Genomic DNA, 27,878 nt, shown 5'->3' on the forward strand with positions numbered 1-27,878 from the left:
TGTAAGATGAAAACATCACAAAATCAGAAAAAAATATCGCTTTAAAATCTTATTCTACTGACAGAATTTTTTTAAGTTCTACTTGCTGCATAAATATTAATCTTGAAAATATAGACCCATGTCCCAACACTAGAGTTAAAAATGGCATGGACACTTAGAATTTACTATGCAACAAATTATCTCGAGATTATTGAGAAAGACCTCATAATACATTTATATCTTTCAGTTGAAGATAGTTTACACAAATACAAGTATACATCTAGCTGTATACCTTGGTTTACTACATTGCTAAATCACATAACTTCTTTTCAATGTAATTTCAAATACATTATCTTAAAGAAAAATATACTTACTGCCCTCTAGAGGTATGAACCAGTAGTGTAATAAGTGTAGATGTTGCTGGGCATATACAGTTTAAAGCTAACATGGCATATTTGAACTCTTCTTCACAAACAACATGATCTGTTTAAAATAAAATAGGTAAATTAGAATAATTTACTGTAGGAGAGTACTATTTTTAGTTATTAAAAGCTAAAACAAGGAAGAAAATTGTGAAAATCTCAGTATAAAAATATTTGTTTTATAGATTTTTTTTTACATGTGCTTTTTTATACCAAGGGATGATGATGCCTAAGAGAGAGAGAGAGAGAGAGAGAGAGAATTGAAGTATGGGTTAAGTGATTAGAGTGGGAATGGAATCCTAGCCCGAACTGTATTTAACAAAATTGGCAATTTTGGGTAAAATGCTTAATCTTCCTATTCCTCATCCATAAAAGGAAGGGAGTTGTGTGTAGATTTGAGATGTAGGCTAGAAAACATATCCAGGGGCCGGTGCTGTGGCGCAGCGGGTTAAAGCCCTGGCTTGAAGTGCCAGCATCCCATATGGGTGCCGGTTCTAGTCCCAGCTGCTCTTCTTCCGATCCAGCTCTCTGCTATGGCCTGGGATAGCAGTAGAAGATGGTCCAAGTCCTTTTGCCCCTGCACCCACGTGGGAGACCCGGAAGAAGCTCCTGGCTCCTGGTTTCAGATCAGCGCAGCTCCAGGCCATTGCGGCCAATTGGGGAGTGAACCACTGGATGGAAGACCTCTCTCTCTCTGCCTCTCCTCTCTCTGTGTAACTGACTTTCAAATAAATAAAAAAACTTTAAAAAAAAGAAAATATATCCAATATTTTATAAAGCCTCCATCAGTTCTGATCATCCTACAGTATGAAATATGTGATTTTCAAAAAAGTTCATGTAAAATAAATAATATGAAAAAACCACACATGGATTTCAAAACTTTTTTGCACCAAAATAAACTATCCATCTATCAGCTTCATTTTTCCCATGAGCCTTCTGAAAGGTTTTTGTACAACAGTGTTGATAAACCACAGTATTTGTCAAATTCACAACCATACAACATTAATCTTAGGAAGAAATTGTGGTAGGTAACATTTGTCTCTCATAGAAACAATAGATTTTACACTATGAAAACAACAATAATATCAATCAATAAAAATGTTAAAATAAATTGAAACCGAAGTTGTGCTTAACACATGACCTAAGAGTCATAAACTCAGAATATGGTAGGGTGCAGCCAGGAATGACAACAAATGAAAGAAACATTCGAGGACATGAACATAAAAGAGAGTGCTCAAGATAATGTCATTTGGGAGGGGCAGGCACAGACACAGAACATAATTCCAATTAGCCCGAGAATATTACTGTCCTGCAGGACAGAAGCCTCCGTTGCACATAATCAACTGTCCACAGAAGTCACTTTTAGAGAAGTAATTAAAGTGTTTTTTATTGTGAAAGGAAAACACCTCCCTTCCCTAGTAGACAGTTACAGTTGGTATTAGAAAGGCAAACCATGTTTAAAGTTCTAAAACAAATAAAAAACACATTTATTATTAGAAAATAGCAGTGTTAGCTAAATTAAGAAATAGAAAGTTGAATCTGTTGATGAGCCAGTTCTATAAACACAAACATAAACTAGAAAAGTTCACTTGGGAAACAGTTTAACAAACATTCTGGACATAAAATGTTAGACGTGGTCCTGTTTTCATATTATTTAAGCATATGAAAATGCCCCAATATTCTTTCTTTGACCTTTTCTGCCTCATTTTTGTACTTTCCTCTTTCACACTTCATAGAGAAACTATATACTATGACTAGATCTCAAGATTTACTTTCCAACAGATTAGGAATCTTCTTTTGAGGAAAGTTTTAAAATATATAACCATGATATTAAACGCTTTGTAGGAAAGGCAAGCAGACTCTAAATCTAATTTTCAATGTGAAGAAGTATACAAAATATTTGCAAAATACCAGGGTACTTAACCACCATTTCAAAGTATCTCAAAACAATTATTTGAGTGTGTATGGCTAATCTGCAAAAATAAAGAAACAAAACTGCTAAATGCAAATGTGATTACATTAAGTTGAGATAATAGCAATTCACATGGGAATCAAAATTCTGAACATATGATCCGAGAAAAATATGTACATTTATGACATCAGATAGACTTCTGAAAATTCAAACTGGGACAGAAAATTTGGGGGGGGGTCTGATTACCATCTATGTAATGCCACATGCAATTATTAACTTTGCCTTCTGTTACTGCACATCCTATACTTCTTCCAGTAAGGGGATGTGAAATAATGAGATGTATGTGTAATTTTTTAAAAATATCCCTTTTTTATCAATAATGACAAGATATGGGCCCCCTCACTTCTTTTTTCCTCAATGAATATGTGCATCTGAATTTGTGAGGGATGTCCATGGGAGGATTGTGTCATATGGGCCAATTTTTCAAAAAATATAGTAATCAGGGAGAACTGGAAAGATTTCATACATTTCAGGTAGTCATTTTTGTATTTACATATACCTTTTTTCTACAGTTAGACAAAAATATGCAATGCCCATAAGTCCTTCAAGTTAAAAAAAAAATGTACTACTATTAGTAGTGGCAATTTTTCACACAAACATTCCATATGTTTTGCACCATTTGGAGCAGTATACTGAGTTACCTGATTGAAAATTAAGAGAAAATATACTTTCATATGTCTAGAAATGTATGTGAGCTATCAAAACAAGTTTAATATATCTGATTATTACTTATTACTGGCATTATTCAAATGTGTAGCAGTGCATGGTTACTGGTGCAAGTATCTCTCTTTTTTCATTGTGTTTTCTTAAGTATTAATATCTGAGTATTTATATATTGAAAAATGCTTATTTTTATTTCCCTTGTTTCTCCTTCATATTAAAGTTAGGATATTAGGGTTAATTGCATAGTTACATTTATACTTAATTTTATTCAAAGCTAGTTAAAGGATGCAAAATATTCACATTAAAAGGTTAAAGGATGCACTGGATCAAATAGAATTAGATCATTCCCTTAAATGGATTAATATAAAATTATCAGGAGTTCCAGTACTTTTCATTACAAAAATCTCTTTAATCTCTGTAGATGGTAAACACAGAGAAAGGGGACTGAAATATTCAACAGGAAGAAATATGCAGAAATGATGGTTATGGAGAAGGCTGCAAATTGTCAATTTTGACTGTTTCCTTTAGTCACCTCCAAATGCATGGACGTTAACACCAAGAAGACAGCGAGTTAAAGTTCACTAGGGTTGGCCTTGTCAAACAAGTCCAAATAAAGGAAAGAAGGTGCATATTGAGGGAGAACTGAAGGCACGGATTACAATGTATGACATGAAATTCAAACACGTTTAGAAAGAAAGGCAAGATGTGTGGGTATAAATAGCAGTCAAAATCTGGTAGGATCAAGGATTTGTAGACACTAGCCTGGCCAAAAGACAGTGGAAGTTCTGAGTTAGAGGATGTTCTGTCACAGAGGGGTCACTTTTATTGCTAACGATGTGATTTAGAGTCTGATCTTGGAAGTGGTTGTTGATATAGGATGGTGGGCAACAATACTGAAAGAAGGAAAATTACAGAAACACCAGTTTAGGGCTCTGCAAGGATCATTTTCACAGCTTTCAGTATCATCAGGTGGTATGACTGAACAGTGAGGAGACAGTGACAGTGAGCTAGGAGATGAAGCATGTCTTCAGGTTCATCAGCTACTTATATTTCCTTTTCCAGCCATTTCAAATTATAAACTGCCATTTTTATCAAAGGAGTTTCTAATGACACACAGAAGACCAAGTCATATAAAATCTGATATTAGAATAATATATATGGCAGAAATATATCCATGATGGAAACTTCTATTTCCTCCAACTATCCATTTTCCCGTTAATGTGAAAAGCAATGTGTCAATAGACACATAGTGAAGGGCTAGATAGAAAGGGCCAGCATGCTAATATGTGTTGACAGCACCTGCTGATTTTGGTCAGATATGAGTAGAGAGAGACAATGTGAGGTAAGAATTGATTACATTGCAGGCATAGAGAGAAGGGAATAGAACTCTGTTAAATAGGGCATTGTTTGCTTACAATCAGATATATAATCAAGAGTCCAGCAATCTGAATGCAAGTCTGAATGCAGATATGAAACAGTGAACTGTAGCCTAACTAGCAGTAGATGACACTCTTAGAGCCTTCTGCAGATACCTCCCATAAGGACTTCTCAGCCAGACCAATACAGCTAGCCCTGTGGCAAGGATCAGATTAAAATGCTATGCTGCCTTCATACCCAAATTCATTTCAAATAATGCCAAGGCAACTGTCATTACAATCATGAGGGGAATACAGACAGAGCAGCAAAAGCTAGGCAATGCAAGATCTTTCTCATCTTAGGAAAAAAGAAAAAAAAAAAAACCTTGAACACAGTTACAGAAAGGACCAAGAAATCCATTCCAATTTCAACTTCAGGCATGGCCACAGAAAATAATGAACAAGAGGCTATGTTTATGAATAGACAAAGGAGCTACTTCCCCAGAGTAGAATTAGGGTTTATTAAAGACTTTACTATACTGTTTGGAAGGTGCCTCCATTCATGTGCCACAGAACTTGCTATGGACCAATAACTGCTGCTTCCCATTGTTTCTTTTCCCAAAAACCAATTCTTATTACAGTGAGCCTGCAGTACTACTGTATACCCTTTGGAGTGGCAGAGGGCGACTGGCAAATGTGCTACTGTGTATACTGCCAATATAGGAGTCACATCTAGATCCTGCTTTGCAGGACCCAGATACACTGGACTTTGAGCAGGAAGCAGCATTTGATGGGATTCTGGGGTTTTTTAATAAAGAATGGATGAATATTTTCAACAAAGAAAAATGTTGTGCATGGATACTTGGGCCAAAGCTTTGAGCTATGACTGAAACTACTACACAAGCTCAGTGTCCTTTCTTTCCTCTTTTTGGGAAAACACAGTCTCATTCCCGGCCTTTCCCCACATGTTAGCTGGGTACTTCTTAGTTTCCAATTAGATGTGATGGTCACATGACAATATGTTTGATGGGACCATATACCTGGCAAAACCCAGGTTTAACTATGCAAATAAAGCTAACTGCTTGTCAAATATCACATCTATCCATTTTTTTCTTATGACTTCTAATTTCCCTCCATCATTGAAGAAAGTATTTCCAATTCCAAAATGGCATACAATTCATCTTGTATTTTCTTCTCATCTGTTTTAAGTTCCTGAATGGTTTAGATTTAGGTGTCTTTCCTCTGTTCTTGTTGATAAAGCAAAAGAGCATGCAAGGTAAAATGGTATCACCATGGAGTATACCAGACCATGGATGAGTTTTTTTGAGCCTTCTGATCAAAACTTGACTTTGATTCAAAATGTAGTATCAATATTTACTTCATAAGGTTTTCTGAGGAAAAATATAAACAATGTTTATAAAATGCCAATCAGAATTCTTTATATCATCACAATCATGCATTACTAAAAATAAAGAGTCATGGAAGTTCGGACTAGCAGTTACGATGCCACTTGAGATCCTTTTCCGTATTAGAGTGCCTAAATTCAAATATCAAATCCACTCCCAATTCTAACTTTCTGCTAATGTTCATACTGAAAGGCAGCAAGTGATGATGGCTCGAATGCTTGGTTTCCTGTTACTCACACTGAAAGACTAAGATTGACTTCTTGGTTCCTGGCTTGGCCTGGCCTACTCCTGGTTTTAGTAGGCATTTAGGGAGTGAACCAGCAGATAGGATATCTGTTATCTATCTATCTATCTATCTATCTATCTATCCATCTATCTATCCATCTATCCATCTATCTATCCATACCTCTCCCTCTATTTGCCTCTCAAATAAGTAACTTTTAAGAATGAATAAAAATGAAGAGAATCAATAAACATCCTTAAACAATGCCAATAATATAATTTAAAATGTAAACCAGAGTGAATGTCTGGTTAAGACACTACTTGGAATGCCTGCATCCTATATTGGAATGCCTGGTTCAAGTCCTAGATCCTCTGCTTATGATTCAGCTCCCTACTAATGTACACCGTGGGAGTTAGGAAGTGATGACTCAAATACTTGGGTCCCTGACACTCATGTGGGAGAGCGGGCTTTCAGCCTCAGCTTGGCCTAGCCCTGCCTGGCTGCTGCAGATATTTAGGGAATGAACCAATAGATGGGAGATTTCTCTCTCCCCCTCCTCCATCTTTCTGCCTTCTAAATTAGAGTTAAAATAAATTCATGATAGTTTTTAATGTAAAAGGAAAACAATGTAGCATAATTCTGCTATACAATTAATATACAATCTCATTTTATCAACACGTAGCATTCTCTGCACAACCACTCGAGTATCTGAATAAGGACAGTAATCTGTCTATAAGGATGAGCACCACTATTGACAAAAACTTCCTCAGTGGATGGGAAGGAGATTTTGAGGGATATGACCTTCAAAATAGCAGTATTATATGGGATTTCTAGATTTGTTTTAGTGTTATTTTTATCATCTTCAATTTAAAAACTTTTAAAAATGAATGATTACAATTGAAGATACAAATTTATAGAGAGATATGAATCAAAATTGTTTTCAAGTTCTGTTGACTTTATGGAAGATAAAATTGGTAATTACTTCTTAGACTATCTTTTAACAAGTCTGCATCACAGTATTTTCTGAGCTTTCATATGACTGAATGTACCAGAAGCTTCTTCCATGCAGTTGCCAGGTAACGGCTCTTTGGAAAGCAGTAAACATTGGAGAGTGCATTGAGCCAATCTAGTGCTGGGTTTTGATTTACAGAAATCAAATATACCTTAGAAAAGAGTTTTAAACAAAAACACAAACCAGGATCAATTTTAAAAACTGAATGTTATTCAATTGTACTGTATGGAGAACAAGTTTATTACATGGACCCATAGAACCAATTGCATTATAAAACCGCTTGCACATTCCTTGATTAGATTCTATTTATAAGCATGAGTGGATTGATTGCTACAAAAATTACCTCTTTATCTTATATGAGAATAAGTAATATTTAGCAATCAAGTGAGTTTTATTTTCATCCTGTCACTTTAGTCCATAAATAGCCATTCTAAGAGTATGCACGTGTGTGTGTGTGTACACGTGCACATAGCAGGGGTTTTGCCAATTCAAGAACTGAGAAGCATTCAACCACTAAGTGGCTAAGAATAGATTTAAGTAAACCTTTAAAAGTCATTTAGCTTTACAAGATCTAAATATAAGTATGCTTATTAAATATACAGAATCCAGCTCAGATTGAGATGGGCAACATTCTTTAAAGCAGATTTATTTCATTTCAAAAATACAGTGTGAAAAAAAGTGTGTTTCTCTTTTCCTAATTGCTTGACTACTTACTTTAATGCTGTAAGGTTTTTTGAATATATCATACTAATTAAATGTTCAAAAAGAGTCAAATTTCCTGCATCCTGGAGCAAACCAGCTTTAATTTCAATGCCCACCTCTTCTTTTATATGTCTCAGTAAAACACAGCAGCCTTAATACTGTTTTTGAAAACTGTGTCCTCATAACCCCAATTTCTTTAGGTTCTAGACAAAAGTATTCTTTCCTTACTAATTTATAATAGTATAAAATGCAGCTATTTTAATCTTTTAAATTTTTTTTTAATTTAACAGTCTCAAAAATTATATGCATTTATGGGGTACTGTGTGATGTTTCAGTACATGTATATCCATTGTGTAATGTCCAATCATGGAAAACACTTAAAATTTCCCTTCATTTAATATTTCATTTTTTTTGAAAGGCAGAGTGGGCAGTGAGAGAGAGACAGAGACAGAGAGAAAGGTCTTCCTTTTCTGTTGGTTCACCCTCCAATGGCCACCGCAGCCAGCGTGCTGTGGCCGGTGCACTACGCTGATCCGAAGGCAGGAGCCAGGTGCTTCTCATGGTCTCCCATGTGGGTGCAGAGCCCAAGGACTTGGGCCATCTTCCACTGCACTCCCGGGCCATAGCAGAGAGCTGGCCTGGAAGAGGGGCAACCGGGACAGAATCCGGTGCCCCAACCGGGACTAGAACCCAGTGTGCCGGCGCCACAGGCAGAGGATTAGCCTATTGAGCCATGGCACTGGCCGTCATTTAATATTTCTTTATTATAAAACATTCAAAATAATTTTTCTAGCTGTTGAAACTTACTAGAAATATCAAGTAATATTCAAGTTTGTATAATGTATAACATAGATATGTGAAAATGTATATACATACACATATATAAAACACCTGCAAAAAGTTAATGAAAAATGGAATTAAAAATTTCCATGAACTTTTTGAAAACCCTTTGAATGTATTTGAAAGTTGTCTGCACCAAAATAAACTTATCTTCTAATTCATTTTATATGAGATTTTGAGGACCTTCAAACATGTGTGTATCTAAATATATATTTACAATATATATATACAAATATGTACATATTTTACCAAAATATCACAAAATTTCTATGACACAAATCATGTTAAACAGTTTTCAGATAATGTTCCGACAGACTAGTCAACTTGCCTAAATGCATTATTGATTTGAATTCCAGCCACCTCCCAAGAACTCTACAAATCTGTGCAATTCTACCACTGATTAACCAGGCACTTAAATAGGTAACAGAAGCAGTTTTCCCTTCTCCTGAACTCATCGCAAGGATTATTTCTTGCTACCAAATGGAAAAACAGCTGAAACAGCCATTAAATTGAATTAAGTGAGAAAATACAACAACTAAGTTCCCCAAACATGCATCACATAATGGTGAACTTTGGGGGAAATGCAGGCAAGTTTGCCCTTAAAGTTAATTTCATTCCCTTTCAGTCACAAAACACAAAACTGTGGCTGAATTAAAATATTTGCAGCAGGCATCTGGCCTAGCAGTTAGGATGCCTGCATTCCGTATCTGTACAGTGTCTGGGTCGCAGCTTCCTACTAATGCAGACCTCGGCAGGCTACTGTTCATGGCTCAAATAATTGGGTTTCTGCCACCCACGAGGGACACCTGGATTAAGCTCACACTGGTTTCACACTCACCCTGGCCTTTGTGGGCATTTAGGGAATGAACCAGTGGGTGGGATCTCTCTCTCTCTCTCATTATCTCTCTCTCTCTCTCTCTCTCTCTCTCTGTCTCTTAAATGAATTACCAAATAAAAATGATCTGAGTGACTGGCTCAAAGATATTTTGAAAGATCACCATGAAATTTATTACTAGCAAATCAGTATGATAATAGATGTTAAATAGAAAATAAACACAGGCGCTCTAAGTTGATATAAAAGACACCTTTCCTGCCCTAGAGAAATCAAGAAAGTCATAAGTAAGGAAACTAAGATTGTCAGGGTAATTAAGAATAAGTGAGTTGAAAGGTGAACTAAAGAGTTAATTTTTAAAATATAAAGTTAGGCAAGTAGGAGGACATTTAAATGTTTATGGAATTAGGTAAACCTAAGACAAAGATCTGAAGATTAAGGAGACAAAAGCATTTCTGAGCAAGGGGATTAATCCAAAAGACATTCAATGAATATGTCTTCAATTTCAATAGTAACAAGCAAGAAGCCTGGAGTGATAATAAATATTTGGAAATACATTTGGAAATTTTGAAGTAATTTTCATGTATTCTCTATTGCTGAGAATGAGAAAATGAGATAAAGATTGATGGAGTAACTACAAGCATAAGAAAATGAATTGATAACAAAAAAAATCCACATGTTACGGGCCTCATTGAGCTGTCGAAATTCAGTGTATGATAATAAGACATGGGCCCCCCACTGTGTGATTTTTAAACTTTTTTATTTGAAGGTAGAGACACTCAGAGCGAGGGAGATATAGAGACAGAGATCTCCCATCTGCTTGCTGGTTTACTCACCAAATACCTGCAACAGCCAGGGCTTGGACAGACTGAACCCAGGAACCCAGGAACCCTGAACTCACTCTAGTCTCTGACTTGGATGAGAGACCCAAGTATCTGAGTCATCTTCTGCCGCCTCCCACGGTGTGCATTAGCAGGAAGCTGGATCTTAAGTGGAGCTGGGACTTAAACCAGGCACTCTGATATGGGATGTGGGTATCCCAGGTGGCATCTTAATCACTTAGTCAAATGCTTATCCACTGTGTGATTCTTATCCAGCTGTATTCAGTCAGGTATCAGGAAAAGAACAGGCATCTTGATGAGGCTAAACTGCTACTTGGGACAACCATATTCCAAATCAGAGTGCCTAGGTTTGAGTCCTGCCTTTGCTTCAGGTTCAGCTGCCTGATAATGCACACCTTGGGAGGCAGTAGGTAATGGATTAAGATGCCAGTGCTGTGGCATAGCAGGTAAAGCCGCTGCCTGAAGTGCCAGCATCCCATTTGGGTGCCGGTTCAAGTCCCAGCTGCTCCACTTCCGTTTCCGCTCTCTGGTATAGCCTGGGAAAGCAGTAGCAGATGACCCAAATCGTTGGGCCCCTGCACCCACATGGGAGACCTGGAAGAAGCTCTTGGCTTCGGATGGACCCAGCTCCAGCAGTTGCAGCCAACTGGGGAGTGAACCAGCAGATGGAAAACCTCTCTCTCTCTCTCTCTCTCTCTCTCTCTCTCTGTAGCTCTGCCTTTCAAATAAATAGATAAATCTTAAAAAAGGAAAAAAAAAATGGGTCCCTGCCACAGATGTTTGAAACTAGGTTGGAGTTCAGGGAGGGAAGGGAACCAGTGGATGAAAGATTTTCTCTCTTTCAAAAAACTTTTTTTTTTTTAATTTAAAATAGGATCCATCTATGTAAAATTTTTTGTCTGTTTATTTTCAACTAGGAACTATGGAAAATGTAAAAGCAAAGGAAATCAGAATTCTGAAATGAGATTGACAATAAAATGACAGGCCATGGAGTTCAAGTCACATAAACCAAATAACGAAAGGGACTGAGACTCAAGAGAAATGCATAAAAGTAATACTTCTCAAGCTATTTGTAATTAAGGAATTTCCTTCTCTCTCTCAAACGTCTATTCCTCCCAATTTAGATAGACCTACATATACTACTGCCATCAACTACATATTCACCCAGTATCTAAATAAAGTAAACACAAGAAAGACATGGAAATTTCACTTTTTTCAGGCAACACGTGCACTTTAAAAAGGAATCCCTTAATGTGAAGTGAGATTCCCTTAACAAGTCAACAGAACCAACTGTTTTGTCTTGCTAGGCTCCTCCCTCCTCTGGACTGCCCCTTCCACAATAGCACCAACATCAACCAGTGTCCAACAGCCCCACAACTCTTCAACGTGATATTTACATCAACAGATTCCAAGAGTTAAAATAAGTTTGACAAAAAAAAAATAAGTTCGACATTTCTGTCATTAACTCTCCACAATTTTTGAACTTAGGGAATAATTCTAGGAATCACTAAAAATACTCTCCAATAAATTAAGCTTTAGAAATTAAAAAAATATGGAGTTGAACTATTAAATCATAAACACAGATAATCTAGAGGTAAAAAAACCATAAAGACTTAAAAAAGATAAAAGTCTGATAGTTTAAAACAAGTACACATAATGCAAAAAGAAGTTGCAGATTGAAAAAATGCAACAACTTATAAAGTCATATGTTTATAATTTTCAGAATAGGAAAAATACAGCTCACTGAGAGAAAAGTAGAAATAAAGACACAAGGATATATGTTCTACACAAATGCACACACAAATGAACAATAGAAACATTAAAATGTATAAACTCAGTTTAGTAATCCATGGTTGAAATTTAAAATGAACTGTTGGAGGCAATACCACATATCTCTAACATCTCACATTCTGGAGACAGAAAGGATAAGTTGAGACTCTCCCACTTAACATGGCATCATTCATGTTTTACTAAATATCTTTAGGTCTCCGTTTTCTCATCCATAAAATTGAAATATCAATAGAATCTGCCTATGGTTGCCAGCCTGTAGAATCACTAATGATTCCTGCACCTTGTATTGTTACTTTCTAGACAGAGCAGGGTTGATCTGTGTAACCAAAGAGATGCTGTGGAACATCCAAGGCAATGTGACAACAGACATTGTGGGCCGGCGCCGCGGCTCAATAGGCTAATTCTCTGCCTATGGTGCTGGCACCCGGGGTTCTAGTCCCGGTCTGGGCGCCGGTTCTGTCCCAGTTGTTCCTCTTCCTGTCCAGCTCTCTGCTATGGCCCAGGAAGGCAGTGGAGGATGGCCCAAGTCCTTGGGCCCTACGCCCACATGGGAGACCAGGAGAAGCACCTGGCTCCTGGCTTCGGATTGGCACAGCACGCCGGCCACAGCAGCCATTGGGGGGTGAACCAATGGAAAAAGGAAGACCTTTCTCTCTGTCTCTCTCTCGCACTGTCCACTCTGCCTGTCAAAAAAAAAAAAAAAAAAAAAAAAAAAAAAAAAAAGACAGCGTGGCTTCTGCCTTGCTCTATGTTGGATCAACTGCCCTAGGAAAAGCCAGCTGCCACAGCATGAGGACAGCCAAGCAGTCTTCAGAAAGAGTCTGTATAATAGGAATCAGAATCTCCCTACCAAAAGCCAGCACTAACCTATACAGCACATTGAGTGAACCACCTGGGAAGCTGCACTTGTAGCCAAGGCAAGCAGCCTCAGTGTAGCATGATAAATGTGATTACTACCTCTCCCAAATTCCTTACTCACAGACACTGTGACATCATTTTTATTGCTGTTTACACCACAAAGTCTTGGATTACTTATGCAGTAATAGACTACTAATATACTACCTACAAGGCTGTGATGAGAATTGAATAAATCTATAATAATTGCTTTAGTATAGCAATATCTGCACACATTAAGAACTAGGTAAGGGACTGGTGCTATGGTGTAGCAGGTAAATCTGCCGCCTTCAGTGCCTGCATCCCGTACAGGTGCCGGTTCAAGTCCTGACTGCTCCACTTCCAATCCAGCTCTGTGCTATGGCCTGGAAAAAAGTTGAAGATGGTCCAAGTGCTTGGGCCCCTGCACCCGCATAGGAGACCGGGAAGAAGGTCCTGGATCTTGGCTTCAGATCAGCGCAGCTCTGGCAGTGGAGGAAACAGGAGTGAAGCAGTAGATGGAAGACCTCTCTCTAACTCTGTCTTACTCTCCTTCTCTCTCTGACTTTCAAATAAATAAATAAATCTTAAAAAAAGAACTAGCTAAATACTGACTACCATTATTATTGTAATAACAAAAACAATAATAAATATAATAATAATAATAATAATAATAAAGTTCCTATACACTAGTTTTCATTCAGCCAAGGGGCAAAAGCTTAAAGCAATGTTGGCCAGAATATCCGAAGCAATCCGGAACAAGTAAAGTCAATATGTGGGCATCACAATACCTGACTTCAAAGCTATCTATGATAATGAAAACAGCATGGTACTGGCATAAAAACCAATACATACATCAATGGAACAGAATAGAGAGCCGAGAAACACACATAGAGCTAACTGATTATTGACAGAAGTGCTCAGACCATTCAGTGGATTATGGGTAATGAATTTAGATCCTTACCTCTCACCATATACAAAAATCAACTAAGACAGATCAAACACTTAAATTTAAGATCTGAGACAATGAAGCTGCTGGGGAAAAAAAAAAAAAACTAGTGAAAACATTCCAGGACATCGGTGAAGGGGATGACTTCTTGGACAAGACCCCCAAAGTACAGACAATAAAAGCAAAACTAAACAAATGAGTTTATATGAAACTCAGAAGCTTTTACACAGCAACGGAAACAAACAATACAGAGAGGAGGCATCCAACAGAAGGAGAAAAAATATTTGCAAGCTACCGATCTGACAACATATTAATATCTTGAATATAACAGGAACTTGAAAAAATAACAAAAACAACAAAAAATCCGATTGAGAAATGGGCAAAGGACTTAAAGACTTTTCTCATAAGAGGAAATACAAATGTCCAACAAATATATGAAAACATGCTCAACATCACTAGCCATAAGGGAAATGCAAATCAAAACCACAACGAAATAGCACCTCAACTCTGCCACAATGGCTAAAATCCAAAAGAGAGTGTAACAAATGCTGGAGAAGATGTGGACAAAGGGGAACACTTATATACTGTTGCTGGGAATGTAAATTAGTGCAGCCACTGTGGAAAAAAAAGTGTGCAGATTTCTTAAAAAAAAACTAGAAATAGACTTGTCAGATGATCCAGCAATCCCACTATTCAATATATACTCAAAAAGACTTGAATACAATTTATCAAGGAGATAGCTGCACCACCATGTTTATAGCAGCACTGCTCACGATAGCCAAAATTTGGAATCAACCAAGATTTCCACCATCAGTTAAATGGATAAACAACACATGGTATATATATACTATGGAATATTACTCAGCTATAAAAAAGAATGAAATTCCACTATTTGCAGCAAAATGGACACAATGGAGGGCATCATGTTGAGTGATAAAAGCCAGTTCCAGAGACAAATATTGCATGTTCTCTTTTATGGGAGGGAGCTAAAATTTTAAAAAGACAACAAACTGAGCACCAAAAAGGAAACCTGTTAAAGTGAAACGAACACTATGAGAAACGGTGACTTGATCAGCGCTCACCCTGACTGTTGATGAGCAACTTAATATGTTATCCCTCTTAGTATTTTTTGTTTGTTTGTTCTACTTAATACTTTTGGTTGAATACTGTAATCAATACACAATTCTTCTTAAGTGCTGAAACTTAACTGAAAAAGAGAGGGAAGAGATGTGCAATTGGGGACATGCTCAAGCTGACTTACCACAAACGGTAGAGTTAGAAACATACCAGGGGATTCCAATTCAATCCCATCAAAGTGGCATGTACCAATGCCATCTCACTAGTCCCAGTGATCAGTTTCTGTTCACAATTGATCATAATGATAGGACTAAGAACCGAAGGGATCACATAAACAAGACTAGTGTCTGCAAATACTAGCTGATAGAATCAAAAAGGGAGAGAATGATCCAACATGGGAAGTGAGATACACAGCAGACCCATAGAATGGCAGATGTCCTAACAGCACTCTGGCCTCAGAATCAGCCCTTAAGGCATGCGGATCTGGCTGAAAAGCCCATGAGAGTATTTCGGGCATGGAAAGCCAAGACACTCTGGGGGAAAAAAAAAAAAAAAAAAAAAAAAAAAAACCTAAATGAAAGATCTCCACGAGTGAGATCCCAGTGGAAAGAATGGGTCATCAAAGAAGGAGGTACCTTTCTCTGAAGGGAGGAGAGAACTTCCACTTTGACCATGGCCTTGTCTAAATATGATCAGAGTCAGTGAACTCAGGGGGCTTCCATAGCCTTGGCAGCTCATGACAAGAGCCTAGGGTGATTACTGATGCCATAAACAAGAGTGTCAAATTGACAGGCTCTTACATTATTCCAAGGAATTCCTTACTTTCTGTATTTTTCCTGCCACAACTGAATTAAAAATTAATTACCTGGCTTGTAGTCAAGGAATAGCCAAAGGAATTCTAGCTCCTTTAATTCCTTTTATTGGAGAATGATTATTAGTTATCAAGATAGGAACATTCAGTGCACTCATTGCTACAGGGAAGTCATTGCTTCTAGTTTCTCTGAGAGAAACAGCCAGGGATTACAAGCATATATACTAGCAGATGTATCTGTATTTCTCCATCTTTTTTTGTACATATGCATTAAAATCAAGAGTTTAGATTGACTCCAACCTTACAAGAACTGTCACTGAAGAAGGGAGTCAAAGAAGAAACCACTAAGTGCAATGCAAGAACTCTGGTAAAGTTCTGTAAAAGAAAATACCTTCAAGGTGGCATGTACCAATGCCATCTCACTAGTCCAAGTAATCAATTTCTGTTCACAATTGATCACACTGATAGGTCTAAGAGTCAAAGGGATCACACAAACAAGACTAGTGTCTACTAATACTAACTGATAGAATCAAAAAGGGAGAGAACGATCCATCATGGGAAGCAGGATACACAGCAGACTCATAGAATGGCAGATGTCCTAAATAGCACTCTGGCCACAGAATCAGCCCTTAAGGCATGCGGATCTGGCTGAAAAGCCCATGAGAGTATTTCAGGCATGGAAAGCCAAGGGGGGGGGGGGAGGGCCTAAATGAAAGATCTCTGTGAGTGAGATCCCAGCAGAAAGAATGGGCCATCAAAGAAGGAGGTACCTTTCTCTGAAGGGAGGAGAGAACTTCCACTTTGACTATGACCCTGTCAGAATAAGATTGAAGCCGGCAAACCCAAAAGGCTTCCATTGCCTTGGCAACTCATGACAAGAGCCTAGAGAGATTACTGATGCCATAAACAAGAGTGTCAAATTGTTAAGTCAACAACAGGAGTCACTGTGCACTTACTCCTCATGTAGGATCTTTGTCCTTAGTGTGCTGTACATTGAGATTTAATGCTCTAACTAGTACTCAAACAGTATTTTACACTTTGTGTTTCTGTGTGGGAGCAAACTGTTGAAATCTTTACTTAATGTATGCTAAACTGATCTTCTGTATATAAAGAGAATTGAAAATGAATCTTGATGTGAATGGAAGGGGAGAGGGAGTGGTAAAGGGGAGGGTTGCGGGTGGGAGGGAAGTTATGGGGGGGGAAGCCATTGTAATGCTTAAGCTGTACTTTGGAAATTTATATTCATTAAATAAAAGTTTGAAAGCAAAAAAAAAAAAAAAACAAAGAAAAAGAAAGCAAAAAGAAAGAAATATCTGTGTACCAGTATTGCTATAAATATAGTTTTGTAAAAATTTGTTTTATAATTTTGTCAACCAATGGTTAAGAATGTTATTCTACTATAGTTTTAAAATGACCTTTGATTAATTTAAGATTTATTGCATATACGTGAAATGGTAATTTTTCCATTCAATTATTTTTATAGCACTGTCTATAATCCACTAAACTAGGGTCTTTTGCTTTTTACTTATAAAATTCTTATTTGGTAAAGTATCAAGCCTTTTATGTTTAATAAGTTTAAAATATGTTATCTCAAAAACTAAAAAAGAGAGAAGGAAGGAGAGTTGGAGAGAGAAGTGGAAGGAAGGAAATATCATTATGTGCTTAGAAGTGGATCTACAAATCATAGTGAATCTGGTATAAACTTATTACAAATTAAAATTTAAAAATTTGGAAAAAAAGAAGTATGACATTAGCACAAATGAAACTGGTTAAATTAAAATCATCAATATTATAGATTTAAAATATAAAAATACTCTAATTGTATATATTCATAAATTCAAACATTATATTTAATACAGTCATACTAGCATAATTGGTTCACATAAAGACATTATTGTGGTATATGCAAACATAATTTCTTGTTATAATTCAGTAAATAATTTTCTCTCTGCTTATACATAGCTATTGACTAATTTTATCGTGACATTAATTAGTCTTGGTAATTTAGACCTTGTAGGAAAAATGGGATAATCCAAAAATCCATGAATAAATTAAAAGCAATTATCATTAACAAACCTAATTTTCACCTAACATTACACAACAGGACTTCAAAATAGTGGTGGAAAATGGAATTAAACCATGCTTATTTTGCTGTAAAATATCTTGAAACTGATGCACTTTTTTCATAATACACAATTTTGTAAACTTTTTGAAAATTTCTGTATACATGAATTTCAAAAATATTTTGCATCAAAATAAGTCCCTTTTAATACCATTTTCCATTTATTTTTGAAGTCCTCTTGTATATTCCTTCATAAAAATGACATAATTTTATGTACATGAATTGTATTAACAAGATTTTAACCTATTTTAAAGAATCTCTAATGCTGCTTATTTCACTAGTATTAGCATTTATCTTAATATAACTTCTAATGATTCATAGTTGGATTATAGTAAACCCCATTTACATATGTTTCATGCACTCATTCTCATATGGGTAGATATTTTGTTTCTTACCATATTTATTCCTACAATAAATAAATAAATTTCACTAGTTGTGTTTTATTTAAATTCATTTAAAATTAAGTGTAGCTCATATGATTTCCTCATGAAATCTCCATGTAATTGTATATACAAATGTTAGCTGATGTCTTCATCCACTTTGGATTTCTGCGAATGCATTCTTTTACTACCACCCACAAGAAATTCACTCACATAGCCGCTACCTGTCTAGCACTTCTCAGTATTACACACGAGAGCTCTAAGAACTCAAGTTTTGATATTACATTCTGCTGGAAAATTCTTGAGGACTTTCCCTATCCTAATGTTCAATATCCTTAAAAAAATGGATCACATATTTTTTCATAATTTTATCTCTGCGCTGTTTTTCAAACCTAATCTCTGCTAATTCTCTGCATTTTTGTACTCACATTAAATTTTTCAGTTTCTGAGAATTCACCACACCATATTCTCATCAGTTTCTTCTTATTTTCATATTCAGGAACTACTCATATCTATATTTGCCAAAGTAGAATTAACTCACATTAAATGTGAAGGTGTACTAACAAAAATGAGTTACAAACAAAGTGAAATGATTTCTCGCTCTCCTTTGGTTAGCAGTAAATTGAGTATTAAGTCTACAGAATACACATGAAATGGTTCATAGATCTGTTCTCATTCTGCTTCCATTATCACCAACCTAGTTCAATTAGTCAGAGTCTCTCACCTGAACAACTACACTAGCTTGCTAAATAATCATCCCATGGTGTGGTGGGGGAGAGGGTGTTGTCCTCTCCAGTGCGCGCAACATTTCCCAGCATTACCAAGTCCTTAATAAAATCTAGCTTACAATTACACACATTAACTTATGCGTGTGTGTGTGGGGGGGGAGTATGCAGGATCCATGGCAATGACACATTAACTATTCCATTTTAGCAGTTGTCATCTCTATTTGCTGGCTATACTACTATAAAGATCTAATCCTTTGTACATAAAAAGTGTATTTTTGGAGAGTCTTTTCAAGGCAAAGCAATTGTGTCAGGGTGAGTTATATTAAATCATAAAAATTTAACTAAGTATTGTTGATCTATCCGATAGATAAATTTATCAAGCCAAGTTCTCAGAGACAGGAACACAATTGGATGCTGAGTTTTGATATGTACAGAGGGTGGCAAAGGCAGGAAGGAGGTCTACCAGATTATGCCAGAGGTTGAGGTGGCATTATGGGCCTTCATGTAAAAGCACACAGCATCACTCACTGCTAAAAGATGAAAAGTAAAAACAATGAGAAAAATTGGCACTGGAATGGACAATTAGATCACTTTGTTCACCACTGATTCTCTAGTGCCTACAACTTGCTCACAGTAGGAAGCAAGAGGAGTTTTTGAATAAAAGAGGGTTAAAAGGATATATATGGCATTCTTCATAAAACATGTATATCAAGGAATTAATTACAAACTGGAAATGATAGATCTGCGATAAACAGAATATACTTGGCATTTTCCAAAGCCAGAGGAATATTCTACTCTGGTTTTCAGGATCATGATATTGAAAATTTAAGAAATATAATACAACTTTAAGAAAACTAATGAATAAAGTATCAAGATATTTGAGTTAATTAAATCATGACTGGCCCACAAGAAAATGGCTTGAAACACCTCATGTTCAATGTCAATTTAATCAAGTGTCAAACAGAATAAACAGGACAGATGGTTGTGCTGTGTAACAGATCCACATATTAAACTTTAAATGCTACAAAAAGGAAAAAGATGTTATTAATTTTTGTTATAAAGATGAAAATCCAAGAAGATACTTCACTTAGAAATATGTCCATGTTAATTTCTTGTTTTCGTGAAACAGACCATGATAACATAAGGCATTCACATCAAGGGAAGATATCAGATGTGAATGGCATCTGATAACCCTCTGTATTATTCATACTACTCTTCTGTGATTCTAAACTCTGTAAATAAACTTTTTCAAAAAGAAAGGGAAAAAGTAGATGCAATTAAAGTGTAACTATTATTTAGTATTGCATTTAAATATAGTTTTAGGGGACATTTTGGGGACAATTGCCAATTCTTGAATTTCAAATGGATCCATGGAATTATCCTTTACCATGTTAGATATAAAAATGTTAGGATGTCTATGTAGAAGTGTGTCCTCTATCTTATTAGAAGAATTCTGGAGGAAAAAAATGTGTGTGTGCATGTGTGTGTGTGTGTTTATGTGTATGTATATGTATACATAGAGATAAGTTTAAGAAAACATGGCAAAATGTTAACAATTGTTGACTGGAGAAGGAGGGAATACAAGTTTTTCTTGTTTTAAATCTATAATTCTGATTTTTTTTTTCAAAGTAAAAAAGAGTGAAAAAAAAAAAGTTAAAGACACTCCAGATAAGGCTGGTTTTGAATATGGTGTTATGTTAGTTTCTGTTGATCTCCACAATAAAAACATTTAAAAGGACAGATTTCTATTCTGCTAAATTGAGAATTTTTAAAAGTTTGATGTTTTATATTTTGAAAACATAGGAATTCAAAGCATTTTGTTCTTAAGTAGGTTGTAAGAATGAAGTTTAAAAAGATGTCTATGTGGGTGTTCTATGGGAAATGAAAAAAGTCAGCATGAAAAACTCACACTTCACCATTTGGTGAAAGTCAAGCCTGAGCATCCATATGTTATTTAGAAACAGCTAAGATAATTTCCAATATTTATCTTGCTTTGAAATATTTTCCCACTCTCTTTTTTGGATAGAGAAAAGTGAGGCATTGAAATGTCTGGTGTTTCAGTAAAAAAAAAAAAAAAAATAGATAGTGGCTAAGCTGAGGCCAAAGCTTGACTTTTTTGGTTAAATAATTTCTCCAATATGTGTGTGTGTGTGTGTGTGTGTGTGTGTTTGGTGTGTGCATGTATATGTTAGACAATATTGTTTTTATGATGTTAGTCATACTATTAACTCTAAGAGATATATCTTTATACAACATTGTCCATGATACTTCTAAAAATATTTACTCTTGCTTGTATTTTAACCGTATTAAAATTAAGTGTTTTTTTTTTTTTTTTAATTGATGGGGGAACTGACTCCTACTGTTTTAGTATAGTGATTCATTCTCCTGGGCATGTTTTATTTGTGAAGCAGAAAGTATTTCATTCAGTCAACACTCTACTATGGAGATACGATTTCATTTCTTTCATTCATGAACTACAGTCACATTCTTTTATATGGAGAATATCATAATCAAACATGGAAAATAAGTCACAATTCAATTTACTAATTGTTTCTTACATTCTTCACTTGTACTTGTCCCTGAAAAATAACAAATTTGCTTGTGACATCTTATATTTCTTAAAAAGAAGTGAACCCACGTCTGAAGAAAATTAGACATGGAAAAAAAGCGAACAGAATATTTCCAGATGATATAACACTTTCTTGGGGGCATTGGGATAGTATGATCTTAAATTTAGCTATTAATTTGCTCTTTTTTCTTGAATTAACCTCCTAATGATGTCTAAGGGGGTTCCTCTGGACTGGGAGATAAACAGCAAATTTTTTTAGATAAAATTGATTAATTTGAGAGCAAAATATATTCTTAATGTTCATTCAAGGTTTCTCAATAAAGAAACTCTTACTAGAAAGGTATACATATTCTGTTTGGGTGTGTGTATGTGTGTGTGTGTGTGTATGCTTTCATATGCTTGATCATTTTTGGAATGTAGAGTAGAACAGGAAAAATGAGCTAGATTTTAGTCTGATTAAATTTTGAGCTACACAAACATGTCTGAAAATCAAATTACCATAATTTTTTGATCTTGTCTTCATAGTTTAGCAACTAAAGTTAAACCATTTATGAAGGGCTGAACAACATGGGGACATTACTTTTTTCTAAATAATGTTAGATCAGATAGTCAACCTTGGACAGGCTTTACTGGAACTACCCATCCCACAAGAGTTTGACAAAGAAAACAAGATGTTACAAAACCCTATTTTTATTTTAGTCACAGATATGGAACACACTGCCTTTGCCTCTGTCATTTGTTTGAGTCCTGATGGCCACTTCTTACATAAATATCATGTTGGTAAAAATGTTTCTCACTGGAAAAGAGACACAAAAGTTGACAAAAAATAGTCCACAAGAAAGAATCCTTTAAAAACAATGATTCTGTAAAAGAACAGTGGCATCTGAATTCTAGAAAAAGGAAACCATGGACTGTGGGTGGACACTGAGGTACTGAGATGTAGCTCACTGCCTACCACAATATACAATGGCTCTTCAGACTGTTAATGTGCTGCAGAATCTGAAAAGAAGCAGTCAGCTCACAGATACAACTTGTGAATGTTCAGAAGAGGTTAAAAGGGTCTTATTTGGAATAACCTAAGTGATACGTGTTCACAGCACGGACTAGGTTAGTAGCAAACAAAACTGATCTACACAAGGAGTCTAACTTCTGAGACTTGCATGGATTAGATACACAGAATGGAAGAATGATTCACAGGTTTCCTCTTGTGCAAATGGGTGAGAAACAGGTGTTAAGTCACAGAAAATCAGTAACTATCTTCAGACATCTTAATTTTGAAATGGCTATCAGAAATCTGATCTGAGATATTGACTATGCCATCAGAGTTAAAGTGGGCATTCACAGATGATACTGAAGACAGGATTTAATTCTGTAAATCTTACAGATGGGTGAGCTCCTCTAAGGAACATAGATATAGGAAGAAAACAAAAACTTTGAATTTTCCTTGCAGAGTACCTGATGATATGTGGACAGTGCCAATTTAAATTCTTATCTTCCAATGCTTATGTCTTTACTTTCCAACTATTCTACAAACTTAATATTTCCAGAAGCAAATACTATATAAAAACAATTTAGTAGACAGTCATGTTGACACCTAACTTTAAACACAGACTTTCAATATGTGTCCATTAAGTTTTTTAAGGTTATTTTGAAGATGATTTGTCTTATTAAGAAGTTCTTTCTGTCCTAGTTTTCTAACAGTCTTTGTTTTCATGACTTTTTAATATGGTGAGTGGATCTTACATTCTACTTCAAACACTTTTTCTACATACATTGAAATGATAATTATTCTTTTTTAATTTGACAGATGAGTTAGACAGTGAGAGAGAGAGAGAAAGGTCTTCCTTCCATTGGTTCACCCGCAATATTGGCCGCTATGGTCAGAGCTACGCCGATCCAAAGCCAGCAGCCAGGTGCTTCTTCCCGGTCTCCTACGCAGGTGAAGGGGCCCAAGCACTTGGGCCATCCTCCACTGCCTTCCCAGGCCACAGCAGAGAGCTGGAGTGGAAGAAGAGCAACCGGGACTAGAATCCCGTGCCAATATGGGATGCCAGCACCAAAGGCGGAGGATTAACCAAGTGAGCCACGGTGCCGGCCCCTGAAATAATAATTATTGTCCTTTAAAATGATAATCTACTTTCAGAATAATTTCAAATTAGTGACCAAATATCTGTTTTCCAATGTTAGTTGACTTTCTTTGCTAATGTGTTTTATATAATTTTTCAACTATGATAACAAATTGGTTTCTAAATATCACTTCTAATACTATCCTTAATTATTTCTAATCAAGACTATGTTAGTTCCATCAAATTATTTGGAGATATACTTTTTCTTTTTTCTGGAAAATTGTTTACTATTTAGAATTATGAGCTTTTTTTGAATTTCTGTAATAAGCTGTTTGTAAGCTGTATGTCTCAAGGAAGACACAGTTATTTTTCTGGAAAATAAATATAATACACATTTGATGTAAGGATGAAAAATAAGCATCCACATTATTAATCACTTTGATGGGTACTGTTTAATGGTGCAAAAAAACCTTAAGGGTAGTTTCTCTTTACAAACGTTTATAAATTGAAAAATCTGGGGCCAGTACTGTGGCGCAACAGGTTAAAGCCCTGGCCTGAGGCACGGGCATTCCATATGGGCCCTGGTTCAAGTCCCAGCTGCTCCACTCCCCATCCAGCTCTCTGCTATGCCCTGGGGAAGCAGTGGAGGATGGCCCAAGTCCTTGGGCCTCTGTACCCATGACAGAGACCCGGAGGAAGCTCCTGGCTCCTGCCTTCGGATTGGCGCAGCCCAGCCATTGTGGCCAACTGAGGAGTGAACCAGCAGATGGAAGACCTCTCTATCTCTCTGCCTATCTTCTCTCTGTGTAACTGACTTTCAAATAAATAAATATATGTTAAAAAATAAGTTGAAAAATTTAAGCTTAAAGAGATGAAGAAATCTGAGGTCATGATATTAATATATAGAACAAAGATTTAACCAAGGAATGTCCCATTGCAAAATTTGCAGTTTTAATTAGTTTATTTTGACAAATGTGTTTATAAAATGGACAAATGGCTAAAAGTAAACTTTCTTTTCCTATGAGAAACATTTTAATGTTTCTTTTCTTTGGAAATGTGTGGTTATAAAACTAAACTAATTTACGGAGAATTATAGTTTTCTTTTACTTGAATCGCCCCATAAATTGTATTAAACTGGAATTTGTATTCAGAGATCTGCTTATCGCAACTATTATTCTCCTGGGCATTTTATTCTTGCTGTCTGTCTCTAGGTTCATTATTGTTACTTTCCTCTCTTGATCTGATCAAGAACATGCTCCAGTCTTTTCAATTGCTTAAATCACATCCACATGGCATTTTCCTTTTTGGATATACTCAAAGTGAGGAACACTATTTAAATTACAATTAACATTCTAATAATTCATGTGAAAATTTATTTAAATAAAGTAGAATAACTCAATTTGGAGTAATGAATGCCTACGGTCAACAGTTAAGAAGAAAGAGATGCATAAAGAGATGAAGATTATTTCTGCACAAAGGCACAGTGGCTGACTGCCTCAGTGCTCTGCCTACTAATATTTCATACATTTATAAGTGGAATTTTGAAGTTCTCTGAGATTTCATGCATCTTTAAATAACATGCATTTACTTTTTAAAATGCATAAATATGAATTCATCATATGAAGTATGCTGAAGAGGGTATTTAAATAAATAGAAAGAAAAATCTGTCACGTTAATACCTTGTGAAAGTTGGAATCATTCTTTTTTTAAAATCCATGAGACTCAAGAACAAGACTGTAATGAATATTATTAAGTGAGGTGATTTAAAGTTAACTATTAATTTATCACAAACAATATCCATTATCTATGGAAAAAACAGTATCTCCAAAATCAGTGACTAAAAACAACCAATGTTTTATTTCTGAAAACCCTGTGAGTCAGCATTAGACTTGGGTTGGCTAGAAAGTATGGGCACCGGTTCGAGTCCCAGCTGATCCACTTCCGAGCCAGCTCTCTGCTATGGCCTGAAAAGCAGTACAAGATGGCCCAAGTCCTTGGGCCCTTGCACCCACCTGGGAGACCTGGAAGAAGCTCCTGGCTCCTGGCTTCAGTTTGGCTCAGCTACAGCCATTGTGGCCATCTGGGGAGAGAACCAGTGGATGGACGACCTCTCTCTGTCTCTCTGCCTCTACCTCTCTGTAGCTCTGTCTTTCAAATAAATAAATAAATAATTTTAAAGAAACTTCTTTATTTGAAAGTCAGAGTTACACAGAGAGAGGAGGGGCTGCAATGGCTGGAGCTGTGCCAATCCGAAGCCAGGAGCCAGGAGCTTCTTCCAGGTCTCCCACACTGGTGCAAGGGCCCAAGGAGTTGGGCCATTTCTACTACTTTCCCAGGCCATAGCAGAAGCTGGATAGAAAGTGGAGCAGCTGGGTTAGGAAGCAGTGCCTATATGGTATGCCGAAACTGCAGGTGGCATCTTTAACCACTACACCACAGTGCTAGCCCCCATAAGATAAATTATTTAAAAAAGAAAGTAAGTTGGGGGTTGAACAAGTGGGTGCACCTCACTTTTCACGTGCTTTTTCATCACTCACAAGGCTCTATTAGGCTTCTTCTTACGTAATCTCTAGGAAGTGTTCCAATAAAGGGAAAACAGAAATTGCCTGACCTTTCAATGCTTAGTTTCTGCAGTCACAGAGAGTGACTTCTATTATATTCTGTTGGTCAAAGCCAGCCACCAAGCAATCCCACATAGAAGGGTTGGGGAAACAGATTTCATCTGCTCATGGTAAAAAGCTGCAACATCACATTTTGCAGCTCAACACAGCCACAGGGAGCATTGTTCTTTGGAGACTGTTACCTTAACAATCTACTGTACAAACTAAGTGAAAGCTATATATATTGTCTTTTGAAAGTAAATCCAGAGTCTTTTAACCTCATGGTGAGATATAAAATATCTTTGTTTCAGAGCCTTGTATATCACGTCAGAAGCCTTTTCTGGCATTTTAATCAAACTTTCATAATGTAAAAAGAATTCTCCTCAAATACTGTAGCCCTAGAAATGAAAGATTTTAGACAGTACTGAAAAGAATCTCCACAAGTGTTGACAAATATGGAGAAAACAGTTGGTAGAGAATTTTTACATAATGCATGCATTTTAATGATTAGGGCTCACCAAAATAATGACAAAACAATAACTGTAAGGAGGAGCAATGCAAATCAAATTTTTTTGTTTCTATGAGTACACATGTGAGTATGATCCATCTGTGGGGAGCTTATCAATGGACTGTATAAAGATGGTGTAAAAAGCTGAAATCTGTTCTGAATTTCAGTTATGCCACATTCAAAAATTTTTAACTATTTTCTCCAAGCTACATATTATTTTAAAATGCAGATTCAGTACCATATATTGAATCTCTAATGCTTTTCTCATAGTATTCATTTAAAGCCATACCGCCAACCCTAACCAATAGAACTGAGACATCATTTATATTACAGCCATTGAATAAGAAAGGGAATTAGAGTTCATATATTAATTTGTTTATTGAAGACTTAAGTGATGAGGCTCAATTTTAACTTCATATTTTCAGATGTTGTCTAGTGCTCACATCATTATTGCCACAGAAAAAATTGTGTAACAGCAAGTCATGGTGGACATAATTAAAATTTTTCAAAAATAACTCATTTTGTTAAATAATTTTTAAAAAGTCGTCTGACTTTTACATAAACAATTGGGATTTATTGAATGCTACTTATATATGCAACGTGTTTAGATTGAATCATTTATACATACTTTTCCATGTAATTTCACAAGCTCATTTACCAGAGAAATACTTTATTTTTAGCTTTCCATTTAGGTAATAGGTTTAGAGAAGCCCTGGAGCCATCTCAGAATATCTGTGACCTTTAAAATAAAATCCTCTAAAGAGACACTAACATGCAGCCAGGGTTGAGAGTCATTACTTTAAGTTGTTTTCTATGCGTATATAATCTTAGAAAAAAATTATGACATCATTTATGGGAAGTCAAAAGACATAAGATAAATTGAATAGCAACAATTTCAGGGTTTCCTTATTATTTTCGATTTTCTACGTGTTTAGCATTTTCATTGCAATATCATATAGTATTAGGCAAGCAGTTTAATAATGTAAACACATGTTCTGAAAGAAATTGATTTTGTTGATACATTGATTGATAAAATGACTTACATTTTAATGACTTAAGAGTTTAGGCTATTAAGATGAAGTATACTATAAAATATAATAAGGCTGTTATGTTTTTGAGAAACATATGTACATAAATTGCTAACAAAATCAGAATT

The 27,878-nt window shown here is 35.9% G+C and overlaps 1 protein-coding gene across 6 annotated transcripts in view; it reads right to left on the minus strand.

Moving 5' to 3' along the window:
* The window catches only part of KCNT2 (potassium sodium-activated channel subfamily T member 2), a 409,716-nt gene that overhangs the window by 144,674 nt on the left and 237,164 nt on the right, over nucleotides 1-27,878 (minus strand). For all 6 annotated transcript variants that reach the window (XR_016219489.1, XM_089312023.1, XM_051820440.3 and 3 more), the window contains one exon: nucleotides 354-462. Coding sequence is in view for 5 of the 6 variants with exons in the window: in XM_089312023.1 (XP_089168149.1) it covers nucleotides 354-462 (109 nt within the window). In the remaining variant the exon portion in view is untranslated. The remainder of the gene's footprint in view (nucleotides 1-353; nucleotides 463-27,878) is intronic.

This window comes from Oryctolagus cuniculus, chromosome 13 (assembly GCF_051225735.1).
Source record: "Oryctolagus cuniculus isolate XC-2025 breed Fujian yellow rabbit chromosome 13, ASM5122573v1, whole genome shotgun sequence".
Lineage (NCBI taxonomy): Eukaryota > Metazoa > Chordata > Mammalia > Lagomorpha > Leporidae > Oryctolagus > Oryctolagus cuniculus.